The 14,771-nt window shown below is 33.8% G+C and overlaps 1 protein-coding gene across 1 annotated transcript; it reads left to right on the top strand.

Moving 5' to 3' along the window:
* Positions 1-12,868: 12,868 nt before the first annotated feature.
* Positions 12,869-13,690, top strand: LOC107899455 (transmembrane protein 230). The gene is made up of 2 exons (XM_041092096.1): positions 12,869-13,281; positions 13,369-13,690. The coding sequence occupies exons 1-2, from the start codon at positions 13,095-13,097 to the stop codon at positions 13,488-13,490; spliced, it is 309 nt and encodes a 102-aa protein (XP_040948030.1). The 5' UTR covers positions 12,869-13,094; the 3' UTR covers positions 13,491-13,690.
* Positions 13,691-14,771: the final 1,081 nt, after the last annotated feature.

Here is a 14,771-nt window from a genome sequence, read left to right as displayed (position 1 = left end):
CCTAGGGTTCATATTTGGAAAAATACCCATATATGAAATGTGTTTATTTTAATGATTTATGGTAGAATATGAAACTTGAAATCATGTTAAACAACTTTTGCTAAGCGATTTTAAGTGAAAACGAGTAAAACGACATAATTAGTAAAAATACCTAATGTTCATAAGTAAGTGTTAGAGTGGGAATTTGATGTTTCCATAGAAGGAAACAATGTTCAGCATGTCATAAAACATAATAATAAGGGATGAAATTTAATTTCTGAGCTTTGGGGCAAAAGTGTAATTATGCAAAAGTTTAGGGGCAAAATCATAATTTTTCCAAAGTTCGAGTCAAGGATTGTTTTGATGAATGTGAGTATTAAATAAGATAAATTTGCTATTCTAGATCAAGAAGAACGAAATTCAGAGTTAGACTGAGGAAAGAAAAAGGTTGAAGACTAAGTTGATAGATTTAGCCATATTTTGTACCAAGGTAAGTTTACGGTAAATAAATGCAATATTTTGATAATTATTATTAATGTTGTTATTTTTCAGCAATTATGTATTTATTTCATGAAAATATCTAATGTTGACTTAAGTATGAGATGATAAAGAATCAGTGATAAAAGCCCCGTTGAAACATTGGGAATGTATCGGATACAAATGTCATGACATTAAGGTAATGAGATCACATGTAAGACGTTGTCTGGGACATGGCATTGACATCATTGAGATTATGAGAGGACCCATGTAAGACCATGTCTGGGACATGGCGTTCGCACCGAGATGAGAGGTCCCCCGTAAGACCATGTCTGGGACATGGCATGGGCACTGATATGAGAACTCCCATGCAAGACTATATCTGGGATATGGCATTGGCAGTACAGAAAACATCCCATGTAAGACTATGTCTGGGACATAGCTTTGGCACGTATTATCAGACAAGAGACCCGAGTATCCTTAGTATTCCAAGTGATTCAGCGGGCTAGTAAATAGACCATGTTACATGAAAGTTCAGATAAAAGCATAATAATAAATTCTTGTTAGTTATAAGGATTGAAAAAATCTCAGTTTTCAGTTGAGAAAGAAATTTTAGTAAGGGAGGAGTAAGTTATAATCATGAGTTATTTAAGTAAGCAAGTAAGTAAACAAGTAAGTGAGTAAGTAAAGAAGCGAGTAAAGATTCTAATGTTTGATGAAATTTATGAGTATGGTTATTTATGATAAATGTTGTTATTTATTTACTTGTAAACTTACTAAGCTTTATGCTTACTTTCTTTATTTTCCTTATTTTTATAGTATCGCCAAGTTAGTTCGAGGATCACAAGGACATCGGAGTTTGTCTCACACTATCTACAGACATCTCGGTATTATATGATTTCGAAATGTGTAAAGCTATGGCATGTATAGAGACTTAGTCATTTTGAGTGTGTTTATATGATATGGCTAATGGTTAGCTATTGAATTGGTTAATTAAGAACATGTGTGGTGTTATGAATGCCTAGGTGATAGTTTATACCTAGAAAATATGAAAGAGTAAAAATTTGCAATGAAACAGTTTTGGGATAGCAATAGTGACGTGATTTTGAAAAATCACCAAGGATATTATAAAATGAATTAGAAAGTGAATGATATATATAATTAAACCTTATCAAGTCTATTTTCATAGAAAAAGAACGGTGTGGGTAAAAGAATTTTATATTCTGAGATATTTGAATTTTGGTTAGACAAGGTCAGAATGGTTTTTGGAGTCCTCTGTTCTGAATTTAGAAAATCATTAAAAATTGTAAAAAAATAATTATGAGTTATAATTTATATTTCTAGATTCCTTAGTGAGTCTATTTTTTGTAGAAACAATTGAGAACACCATATGAAAATCATATGATGAGAAAATTGATTTTTACTGAATAAAGGTTAGAAACATCAGGCAGTGAAATGGGGGAGACTTTAATGAATAAATTGTACTAATCGGCTAAACCAAAAATTTTAAAATTTTTATGGTAAGATAATATATGAGTCTAGTTTTAAGTAAAATTTACAGATCTAAATTTCGAGTTTCATAACTCGAGTTATATTTAAATTAGTGAATACTGCGCAGGTGCATAGCATTATGGTGAACTGTGAAATAAATTTTAAAAGCAAATTTTTATGCCCCGAATTAATAAGTTAAGTCAAGTAACGCCCCATGCTCAACTCTGGAAATGGTCTTGGGTAAGGGGTGTGACATCCTCTCGTTCTTGCCATATTTTTTTGTGTGAAGATAGTTTAAAGTTGTAAAGGTACGAGCTTGGGGAAGAGAAAGTGAATAAAAATAACTTCTTTGTATGTGTTACAGTCGACACAGTGGAGAGGGGGTTTATAGCGAGTAAAAGAAGAAGATGGAAAGGCGTGACTTTTGTGAAGGGATATAAAGTTGATGGGATTAAATATGTCCAATGAGAATTGCGCCCACTCAGACAGATCAGACGGCTAGGTCATTTTTTATCAAACAGTGGGATCTAAAATTTCTAATATGCCGTCATTCTTGATCAGTCATAAGTGACAGTACAATAGTACGAACTGCGTTGACAATAAAGCCCAAGTACGTCGACAATGGTACCTAATTATTCTACAAAAAAAAGAAAATAAAAGAAGTAAAACAAACTTGAACAAAAAAAATCACATAATGATAAATTCAATAAAAATTAAAATTTTTCGACCAATTTAATGGTCTCTGCCTACTTTTGATTAATATTCCCAAAATAGTGTTTCAACCGCTTTCCATTCACTTTGAACTGGTGTCCATCATATAAATCTCTGATTGTGACTGCACCATGAGGAAATACTTCAACAACTTCGAAAGGTCCAGACTAATGTGAGCGTAATTTACCGGGGTGCAATTTCAGTCTAGAATTGAATAATAAAACTTGTTGACCCGCAATAAATTGTCGCTGTAAAATAATTCTATCATGCCATCATTTGGTCTTTTCCTTGTAAATTGCAACATTTTCATAGGCATTTCGCCTAATCTCCTCTAGTTCAGTGATATCTAATAGCATTTTCTTTCCAGCAGCTTCATAGTCCATGTTTAGTTGCTTAATTGCCCACATTGCTTTGTGTTCCAATTCAACTGGCAAGTGACATGCTTTCCCAAAAGCCAATTGATACAGCGACATCCCTAATGGAGTTTTGTATGCTGTCTGCAATGCCCATAAAGCGTCATCCAGTCTAGAAGACCAATTTTTCCTCAAAGGGTTTACAACCTTCTCAAGAATATTTTTAATTTTTCAATTCGATACTTCAGCTTGTCCATTAGTTTGTGGATGATAAGTAATAGTCATTCTATGATTAACTCCACATCTCTTTAGTACGGCTGCCAACTTGGTTGTAATGAAAGTATGTACCCTGGTCACTAATCAATGCCTTTGGTGTGCCAAAGTGAGTTAGTATATACTTGTGAAAAAAATTAAGCACTATATTTGCATCATCCTTTGGGACTGCAACAGCTTCAACCCACTTCGAGACGTAATCAACAATTACTAATATATAAATATTTCTAAATGAACTTGGAAATGGTCCCATAAAATCCATAACCAAACATCGAATAATTCAACCTCCATAATTAGCTACTGCAACATTTCATTGTGTCGAGATATAGAACCAATGCGCTGACACCTATCGTATTGATTCAAAAATTATAGGCGTTTTTGAATAACAAAGGCTAGTAGAATCCTGATTGGAGAACCTTAGCAACAGTTCGTATGCCACCGAAATGACTTCCACAAGGAGCATCATGACAGTGCTTTAGGATTGAAAGCATCTCTTCTTCCGGAACACAACGCTGAATGATTTCGTCATTGCATACCTTGAATAAATATGGCTCGTTCCAATGATACTTCACTACTTCACGAAGAAATCTTTCTTTTTTATAGCTTGTGACACCCAATGGGAGTTTTCCACACACTAGATAATTAACTAAATCTACATACCATAGGGTTGTATCTACAGCAAATAACTTCTCATCTAGGAATTCGTTAACAATTTGAAGTATGTTTCCATCTTCGCTGCCAACTTCCAATCAAGACAGATGGTCTACAACTAGATTTTCTGAACCTTTGCGGACTTTTATCTCGATGTCGAATTCTTGTAATAGTAAGATCCAGTGTATCAGTCTTGGTTTTGTATCCTTTTTCGCAAAAAGATATTTCAACGTCGAGTGATCAGTAAATACGGTAACCTTTGCACCGACAAGATAAGAACAAAAGTTGTTGAGAGCAAAGATTACAGGAAACAATTCTTTATCTGTAGTGGTATAATCGATTTGAGCCTCTATAAGAGTTTTGCTAGTATAATAGATGGCATAAAATATTTTTCCCTTGTGTTGTCCTAGAACCGCACCCACAGCAAAGTCGCTTGCATCGCACATAACTTCAAAAGGTTGAGACCAATCTGGTGCTACGACAATGGGTGCATTTACTAGCTGCTTCTTTAATTGAATAAATGCATCCAAACATGCATCATCAAAGAAGAATTTTTTATTTTATTCGAGCAATTAGCATAAGGGTTTTGCAATTTTCAGGAAATCTTTAATAAATCTTCGATAAAACCCCACATGCCCAAGAAAACTGTGAATACCTTTCACATTTGTCGGTGGAGGTAATTTCTCAATGATTTCCACTTTAGCTTTGTTTACTTCAATGACTTGACTAGAGATGCGATGGCCTAACAAAATGCCTTCACTTGCCATGAAATGTCATTTTTCCCAATTTATAACAAGATGTGTGTTTTCACATTGCTTCAATACTTTATCCAAATTATTAGCGCAATGATCAAAATCATTCTCATAGACTGAAAAATCATCCATAAAAACCTCTAAACAATCTTCAATCATATCCAAAAATATTACCATCATGCACCTTTGAAATGTGGCTGGTGCGTTGCAAAGACCGAAAGGCATATGGCGAAAAGCAAAAGTACCAAAGGGACAGGTGAAAGTTGTTTTCTCCTGATCCTCCAGTGCAATAGCAGTTTGATTGTACCTAGAATAGCCATCTAAGAAGCAGTAATAGGCTCTTCCAGCAAACTTGTCCAATATTTGGTCAATGAAAGGAAGTGGGAAGTGGTCCTTGCTTGTGGCAGCATTAAGTTTGCGATAATCCATACAGACTTGCCATCTCGTAGGAATGCGTGTAGGAATTAATTCATCTTTGTCGTTGCTAACCAAGTGATGCCACTCTTTTTAGGAACGCATTGCACTGGACTTACCCAATTGCTATCAGAAATAGGGTAAATAATTCCAGCATCAAGCCATTTTATAATTTCTGTCTTAAAAACTTCCTTCATCTTCTAGTTTAATCTTCTTTGTTGCTCAATTGATTGCTTGCCTTCATCTTCCAACTTGATCTTGTGCATGCAAAAAGATGGGCTAATACCTTGAATATCGACAATACTCCAAGCAATAGCTCGTTTATGTTGCCTAAGAATATGAACCAATTTCTCTTCTTGAGTTACATCTAGTGTTACGAAGACAATAATTGGGAGAGTATTGTTAGCACCAAGAAAGACGTATTTAAGATGAGTAGTTAGTGGTTTCAATTCCAGAGTAGGAGCTTCATCAATAGATGGCTTGAAAATTGGAGCTGTTCTGTTGGCTAAGTCTAAGGATTCAATCTGCCATCCATGCTTGAGTTAAATATTATTAGCTTCAACCATGTTGTCATAATCACCTAAGAATTCATCATCAGATGTCACTACAAACTCCTCAGAAAGTATTATGCTTTGGTCATTGGATTCTTCCTCAATTAGATCATCTAGCACATCAACAGTATGTCATTCTTCTTTATCCTTGCATTGAATAGATTCGAAAATGCTGAAGGTAACATGTTCATCATTAAGTCGCATGATCAATAAGAGTTCGTCCGGTGGCTAAAAATGGTCGCCCCAAGATTATGAGAACCTCCTTGTCTGCCTTGCAGTCAAGTATGATAAAATCAGCCGAAAAAATGAATTTATCAACACATACTAAGATGTCTTTGATTTTCCCTTCAGATTAAGCCAAGGATCGATCTGCTAGTTGCAATGTCACTATAGTAGGTTTCATGTGACTAATTCACAACTTTCTGAAAGTAGATAGTGGCATTAGGTTAATGCTAGCTCCCAAGTTGCATAAAGCCTTACCCAAATAATGGTTGCCAATTGAACATGAGATAGTAAAGCTCCCAGGACCTTTTATTTTTGGGGGATAAATTATTTGTCAAAACAACACTACAGCCTTCTGTGAGTGCAATTGTTTCAATATCACTAAGCTTCTTCTTCTTGGATAAGAGCTCCTTCATAAATTTCCCATAATTTAAAATTTGTACAAGGGCGTTTACTAAAGGAATATTGACCTGAAGTTGTTTCAATGTGTTCAGGAACTGTTGGTACTGCTAATCCTGCTTATTCTCCCTAAATCTTTGTGGAAAAGGTAAAGGTAGAGATACATCTGATTGCACTGACACCTTTGATTGCGTCAACAATTTCAAGGGTCGGACATTAGGCATATGAGTGCCAATTTGTAGAACTTCTTTGTCTAGTAGATCGACAAGCTCTTCAGATTCAACCTTCTCACTAGGGATCAATTCACCAGTACCTTGAGGTGCTACAGTAGAGTTTGTAGTCGGCTCGCACTCCTAAGAGTGATAGCCTTGCAGTGTTCTTTCCCCTTCAGATTGGGATTTTTCGTGTCACTAGGTAGTGTGCCCAGTGGTCGAGTATTCAGATTCAAAGCAAGTTGTCCTTGTTGTGCCTCCACATCCCGAATAGAAGATGAATTTCCTTGCACAATAGCTTCTGTGTGAGTAATATGCTCCCGCATTAAAGCCTCAAGAGCTGCTAACAGGTCAGAAGGAGAAGCTTGCGTGTACGGTTATAGCTGATATCCTTGAACATGTTGATTCAGCATTAAAAAGTGTTGTGGCTGCATCTGATTCTGGTGTGGATGCATCTGAGTGTGCCGATTGTAGTTCTACTATTGTTGATTGTAATTCCCTTGTCTTGGATTATAATTGCCTTGAGTAGATATATTCCCATATTAGAATGACGTAGCATTTTGTCTAGCAGTCTAAGTTTCCCAAGATTGTTGATTGCGTGCAGAATTATTATAAGAGTTCCCATAAGAATTGTTGCGGATGTTACTAACATAAAAGTCATTCTCTGCATGTTGTGGACAATCTTCATAGCTATGGTTGTCACTACAAATCTCACAACAAAATTTAGGAACATCAATGTGTTGAGTGACTTGTATAGGCGTAACGTCATTAGTCCCTTGCATATTTTTTTGTATCATATTTGCAAGAGAAGAAACTTGAGCATTAAGTGCAGATATTGCATCCAATTCAATAACTCCCAGAGTAGCTTTTGCTTGTACAACTCTAGAGATAGGATATTGATGATCATTCTGAGAAATTCTCTCAAGAATTCCAACAATATCATTATAACTACAATCCAGCAAAGGACCATTGGCTGATGTGTTAACAAGATTCATCATGTGTGAATTCTGCCCGTTATAGAAAATTTCAATTTGTGTTTCCTGTCGAATGCCATGCATGGGGCAATGTTGAAGTAAAGATTTATAACGTTCCTATGTAGTATAAAGATTCTCATCATCTAGCTAATGATAAGCTGTAATATCATTTCGGAGACAAGCATTCATTGTCAGTGGGTTAAAGCGCAAAACAAATTATGTTGCTAGTGTATTCCAAGAAGTAATTGATCCGACAGGTAGCCTAAGGAACCGAGTATGAGCTCTTCCCTGCAAGGAATAAGGAAATAATTGCATCTTTAAAACCTCATCAGGAATACCTTGTTGACTAAAGGAAGCACAAATCAATAAAAATGATTTAAGATGTTCTCGTGCATCTTCATGTGGCAGTTCAGCATATTGCCCATTAGAATTCAACATTTGAAACATTACTGGCTTGAGTTCAAAATTCCCAGCTTGTATTGCTAGCCTAACAACTCCCAGTTGTAAGTCATCAAAGACATGTACTACAAAGTTTCGTATAGTCCTATTTTGTATTTGAGCGTCTTGCGGCAATGGTGGGTCATTAGCATTTTGGTGCTGCACCTGGGATATGGCTTCATTGTTTCTTGGTAAAGCTATATTTATTTGTTCTTGAAGTCTCCTCCGAACGGTTCTTTTAATTTCTGGATCAAAATTGGCAATAAACTTTGAATTGCCTTGGGTCATCAAACACCTAAAATAAAATGTGAAAATAGCGACAAAAAGAAAACAAGTCAGTGGCAACTAAATATTATATAATAAAAAACAAAGTACAAAAACAAAAATAAAAGTCAAACAAATGTCATCCTCGACAATGTCGCTAAAACTTGACCAGTTGTTTAATGTCACAGTAATAATGTGCAAATGTACATTATCGATTCAAGTATAGTAGACAGATATTAGTTTATCGGATATCGATCCCATGAGGATGGTTGTCTTTTGTCTATTAATGTCAGTGCAATAAATAGATATAAACAAGATAAATTGTGAGAGTAGTCGTCGAAGCAATAACTTGAAAATAATAAGATAAAATATGATAATGATAAACTGGGATCCCCAACGTGAATATTCAACAGAATACTAAGTGCTCACAAGGTATAAAAGGATAGGTGATTGTCGATGCATTAAATTGCAATGAATATCTTACCAACCTTAACTTCTATATTTAATCTAAGACTTAAACATACACATTAACCACACCTTTTGATAATGGGAATGGAACACTATTAAGAACAAGCGGATTAAATTCTTCTAATCCTCAAACAACTTCCATTGTCATACTTGTTAGCTTGAATTGTCGTTGCACTTTCCAGTGTCAGTGACCACAATAACACTTCCATGCTAAAAACATTCAAACCCAAAGATTAAACAGTAGAAACAAGATTGAATAAAATAACATTTAACCCAGAAATCATGTGTACTTCTGTACAAACATGAAATAGAAAGTAATCACCATCGTTTAGAAAAGAAATATAAAAAAACAATAGGGAGAATACTATCTCTAGACAATCTTGACTGAAACTTTCCATTCCCTCTTATGTCGCACTTAGGGCTCTTCGTCAGGAGCTAATTTGTGTCCTTTTCACGTCGGTTCAACCGTAGGAGACTTAAGCTGCCATAGCCGAAAAGCTTCAAAAGATAGGTTGAAGAGGATAATAACCCCTCAAAAAGCTTCCTCTTTTTTTTTTCCCTTTTCACGTGAATATTTATATTCTTCCAAATAGCACAAGTGTCCTTTCATCAGAATCACGCTGCCTATATACGTACAAGTTGGTTTTACCAAACTAGACAGCTCACACATTTTTGTTCTTAACCGTACAGTTGTCAGGTGCAGCGACAACTCTGGGCACAATTTGGAAATGCTCATACAGCAACATCGGTACCAAAACATAAAAAATTTAAAGATAAATAGAGTAAGATCTGCTGAGTTATAAAGTACAATTTATTGAACTAAAAATGCTAAAATATGTGCTAAAGATAACTAAATGGGGACAAATTAACCAATAAGTAGGGAGAAAACATATGTTCTTTCTAGTACTATCACCTCCCTAATGAAAGATTTTTTTTGTTGATAAATAGGTAACCTATCAATTAGATCCAAGTGTGGGCTTTTCTTTAGAGTGATGGTTTGGGTTGGATCTACTATCAAGTGTGGGTTTTAACTTTAAACAAAAATAAACCTATGTTTTATATTTTTAAAATTATTATTTAAATTATGTTTGATGAGGATACTTTATTTATCCATTAAGAGAGATACTTTATTTATCCATTAAGAGAGATAAAACCCATCGTTATGGGCTATGTCAAGTAAATGATTAGAAACCATTGATTTTGGTTATATGTATGGTGTGTGATTCGTTGATTATTAATGATATGAAAACTATGAAAATCTCATTCTCATGTTTTGTGATCTTATGGCATATTTGATTTTTGCATGATTTATAAAATGTGAAATTTTGGTACCATGTGTACATATGTGATTTACATGTTAAGCATGCCTATGTGATTTTAAGTGAAAAATGATATTATGAGCATGTCTCGCTTGCCAAAGTGAAAAATGATTTTTAAGTGAAAAAGTGATTTTGGCCATATCACATGCATTGGGTGGGATATGTGAAAGGTGGAAGTATGTGGTAGTGTATTTGCATTAATGTGACACTGCTCATGATTTTTATTATGTGGCAGTATATCTACGATTTTGGTGGCTTGTCCACGATATTGATTATTAGCAATTTATCTACGATTTTGGGGACACTGTTCATAATTTGGTGTGTTGGATGGACGAGTTCTGGGGAACTCGATTTTGGTGTGTAGCGAAGATGGGTAGAACTGTTTTCTCAAAATCTGCATTGTTTTACAAATTGTGCATTGACATGATCATGCATAGTATAAGTGTGAAATATTGAGTTATATGAAACTGGTATGATTATTGTGATTATATAATGTTTATGTTTATTTGTATGTGATTACATTTCTGTTAATCTCACACTAAGCCTTATACCTCACCCCATATAGTTTTATGATGTTACAGATAACTCCAAGGTTAGGATTCGACAACGACATTTGGAGGAGTTTTTCGGAATTCTTTTTAAATTAAAGTAATTAAATTTTATTTTGATATTTTGGGTTTGGAATAAGTTTGTGTGTGGACTGTGGCATGAGACTTTAGTTTGGGGATTTTTCATTCTGTTTTGCATAAATTGCTTGCATGACATAATGTTTTAAAAATTGCATAAATTAGTATTTGATAAGATTTCGCTTGAAACTTGATTTTTAAAATAGAATCCATCAATAACACATTTTCCGTTGCATTTCTAAAAAATGAGTTTTTAATAAAATTAGATTTAGTTTTCAAAATTATTAATGTTTACAAATGAGTTTTCTAAAGACATTTGATTTATGAAGTTAATACGTTTTTATTTCCAAAATAATAACGAATAACCAAATTCTTTAAATTTTGAATAAAACGACAAATGGTTTAGAAGTATGATTGAAAATCTGAAATAGTTTTGAATAATGGATTGAATGTTTACAATTGAGATATTATTTTTTTCGATTCCTGAAATTTTCTTGGTTTTTATGAAATTAAAATAAACACTTTATTTCATTTGTTTTAAATTGAGAAGCCAATAGTTTTGGATTTTTTTTTCAAAAGTTCTGAAAGTTTATTTCGGACATGTTCATGGACAAATGGTTTTGAAATGAAATTTGAAAATTAAGCTGAACATTCGATTTTACTAGTTTGAATGAGCTGCGTAAATGATTTAAAAAGTACATTTAAAGTTATGAAAATTTTTCTGGGTCATTTTTGTGGCCAATGTAGCTTTCAGAATTCGGCCGTACGATTGGGTCGGGTTTAAGGCGTTACATCTTCAATATTCATACACTCGAATAAGGAAAGTAGAACTCAATTGGTACTACTCTTTTGAAATAATCTAAAAATAGAATTAACTTGAAAAAATCACACTAGAATAAATTCCTAGGAAAGTTTGGAGGGATCACAGATGGTCCCAGTTAAAACTCAAACTTCTAGACAGAATTTCCTCTAATGCAATATAAGAAGAATTCTAAAGTTTTAGAAAGAATGAAAGAGAGTCGAGAGAGAGTAGAAGAAGCTTTATTTTTTAGTTGTGTATTAAATGAAGGAAAAATGCCTCCTATTTATAAGATTTTAGAAAAATATTTAGCAGGAACAAAATGATAATATTTTCATGTAACGGTTAGAAAAATATTTAATATTTTTGAAACTATAAAAAACACTTTGTAACTATTGGAAATAATAATTTGTAACTGCTGGAATAAATTTACATTACTAACAACGTTAAAGTCTTAGGTGACCTTAGAAAGGATATTAAAACTTGGTTTAGTTGTCTTGATTACCTTAATGCTACTTGCATATTATGCATTGCTAGATTGAGTATAGTCACATACAAGGTCTATTTTCTCTAATTCTTTCTAACTATATAAATTATTGTTGTTGTTATGTTTTATTAAGCATATTGAATTTCGACTTTATTCATCAAAACCTGTTATTTTAATTGTATATATTGATATTTTCAGTTGTCAATTTTAGTTAAAAATTCCCTTGGTTGCATTTGCATTAATGTCTAATTTTACTTAAGGGCAAGCAAAAAACTAATTGTAGGGTTATGATGAGTGATCATCATGATTATATTTTATGCCTCTTTTACTTAGCTTTTGTTTGTTTCTTAAGTGAAATTACATGCATTTATAGCTTTTTAGTGGAATTTGCATATCATGTGTACATTTTGTATTCTTTGAATTTTAGCTAATAATCCCCCCATCCATCTCCTCCTCCCGCATTCCTCGTCCCTCTCCTCTCCCTCTCTCTCCTCCTTTCCATTTTATCCCTGCTACAATCTCACCCTCTTGCTGTCACTCCCTCTCCTCCCTTTCTCTTTCATTCTTTCAAATATGACAAGTTTGGTGATTGTGGAAAAAAATTGAGAAAAAAAATTGAAAAAAAGGAAAAAAAAATTAAAAAGAAAACAATAAATAAATAAAAAGATGTCATGTGTCCTAATTTGATTAGTTTTAACTTTTTTTAATGGAGTGTAATGGTAGGACCTACATTAATTATGAAATTATAGTTTAGGTATTTGATTCAATTAAAAAATTACATTTAAATAAATTAGATAAATGGCATAATTTGAACACCTTAATTCAATTAAACTTTTTTAATAAGATAACAATTAAATCAAAAGTGATACCTAAAGTTAAAATATCACTTAATATAAAAAAATTTCTAAATAAAAAGTGCTATAATTAAAAATTAATCTCTTAAAAAAATTAATTTTTCATTTAAGCTTAATAATATTAAAATAAATAAATAACCATCAACGGAGAAAGCGAGTAGCCCACGGTAATTGCCTAATTGGTAACTGAAGAGGAGAAATGTGAATGCCTATTTTTTTTTTCATTTTTTCATTTTTGATTTTGACCTTTCATCTGCTTCTTCTTCTAGGGAAAGGGGGAGAAAGACGCCTCTTCTTAGCTCGAATCCCTCCAAATCCAAATCTAAATCCAAGTTCCTCTCCTCAATCTAATTGCATAGCATACTGAAGTTAGAGTAACCATGTACGTTGAACATGCCTTCTCGATATCCGACGAGGATATCATGATGGACACTCCCCACGCCATTAACAATCGGCCTCCGTACAAGGAGATCGGCCTCGCTGTCGCTCTTCTCGTCTTTGGCACCCTTGGGATCATCCTGGGTATTTTCATGGCCGTCAACAAAGTCGGCGGTGACCGCGCCCATGGTTCTGTTTCTTTCTTAAAAGATAAATTGAATTTCATTCAAGCTAGGCCAATTAGCTGATCTCTGGGTTACTATTTGTTTCTTTCAGGGCTTTTCTTTGCAATACTCGGATCCATTTTGTTCATTCCAGGCTTCTATTATACAAGGATTGCATATTATGCATTTAAGGGATACAAAGGCTTCTCCTTCTCCAACATTCCCCCTGTCTAGAGCCCTTCTCCTTCAACTTCTCTGCCCTATGTACAGATCCTCTTTCATTTATTTACTTTCTTTTGAATGTTTTGTTCCTGCGGACTCCAGTTCTTTTCTTGACTTCACTTTTGTATGTTATTTGTTTCATAGTGCAATTCTGACCAGTATTCCTGTTTGTTGTGGTTGTTTTATGAAATAATATCTAATCTTCCCATTTACTGTTTCTTAATATTACAAATCAGTCTCAATGTTTATTTCTTTAACCCAGCTATCTCTTAAGGCTTACCTTACCCTGTGCTGTTATATTGATCTCATGTACTTGAAGAAGTCCTTTCATTAATAGTTTTAGCATATGTTATTGGCTAGAGGTTTGTCATTGTTTGAAAGAGTAGATGGAGAGGCTATTAAGGATTGTATTTGCTCTGCTTGCGTGATTAGTGCATGTAATTCGGCAGCATGTTTGACTTTTTTATCTGTGTTTTTACCAAACTGTTGTATGATTCGGTGATATTTGTACTAACAAGTTAAATATGTACACTTTCATGTAAAGGATCAGTGGGCATGTGGTGTGGTTTACGACAGTGAACAACAGCATTAGAAAGAGTTAGGGCTGAAACATGAATAGAAAGTTGGAACTAGAAAACGTATGGTTATAGAAAACCTGTAATTTCTTTATATTAATTCAAAGAAACTAATATGAATAATAATGTTGTCTGTAAAGCTTACAACTAATTTATATAGGCTTTCTTTCTTGCAAGTAAAGTCACTGGCTTTCTTGCAAATAGAGTTTTAGATAACTAATAACCTTAGCTGTCCATAATATACCTAATACATAATAAATAAATTTGAAATAATAAAATATGAAAAAGCTCCCATGTCTCCCCAGCTTCAGCTTGTAAAACTCAACTCCTATGAGAAAACTTTCACTGCTTCAACATAAATTTCTCGATCAATTCCAACTCATACTCATCTTAAAAATGTGTTGGTTAAAATGCTTCTGTTGCTTTTCATTTGTTAAATTGATGCAGAATTGCTCAAAGTTGGTTGTCTTAAAACTCTCAAATTCATAAATATAAAGAACACTGATCAAGGGATTTGATTCTATATCTTGATCAATAGCAATATTTATTTTCCACAAGCAAGTCAAATAATTTTGAACGAACAAATTTGGCTAAAGCATCTCTACTAGGAGTTTATGAGCATTTGGATCCAGTGATTTGAAGTGGTCTCATCACGAGTCACAAGAACACATTTACATAAGGACTCTCTTCTAGAGTCTTCTCGGCGCATGTAAAAAGT

The sequence above is a fragment of the Gossypium hirsutum genome, chromosome D04 (assembly GCF_007990345.1).
Source record: "Gossypium hirsutum isolate 1008001.06 chromosome D04, Gossypium_hirsutum_v2.1, whole genome shotgun sequence".
NCBI classification, from domain to species: domain Eukaryota; kingdom Viridiplantae; phylum Streptophyta; class Magnoliopsida; order Malvales; family Malvaceae; genus Gossypium; species Gossypium hirsutum.
Note: the sequence above shows the minus strand (reverse complement) of the source record. Positions and strands in the feature narration are given on the sequence as shown.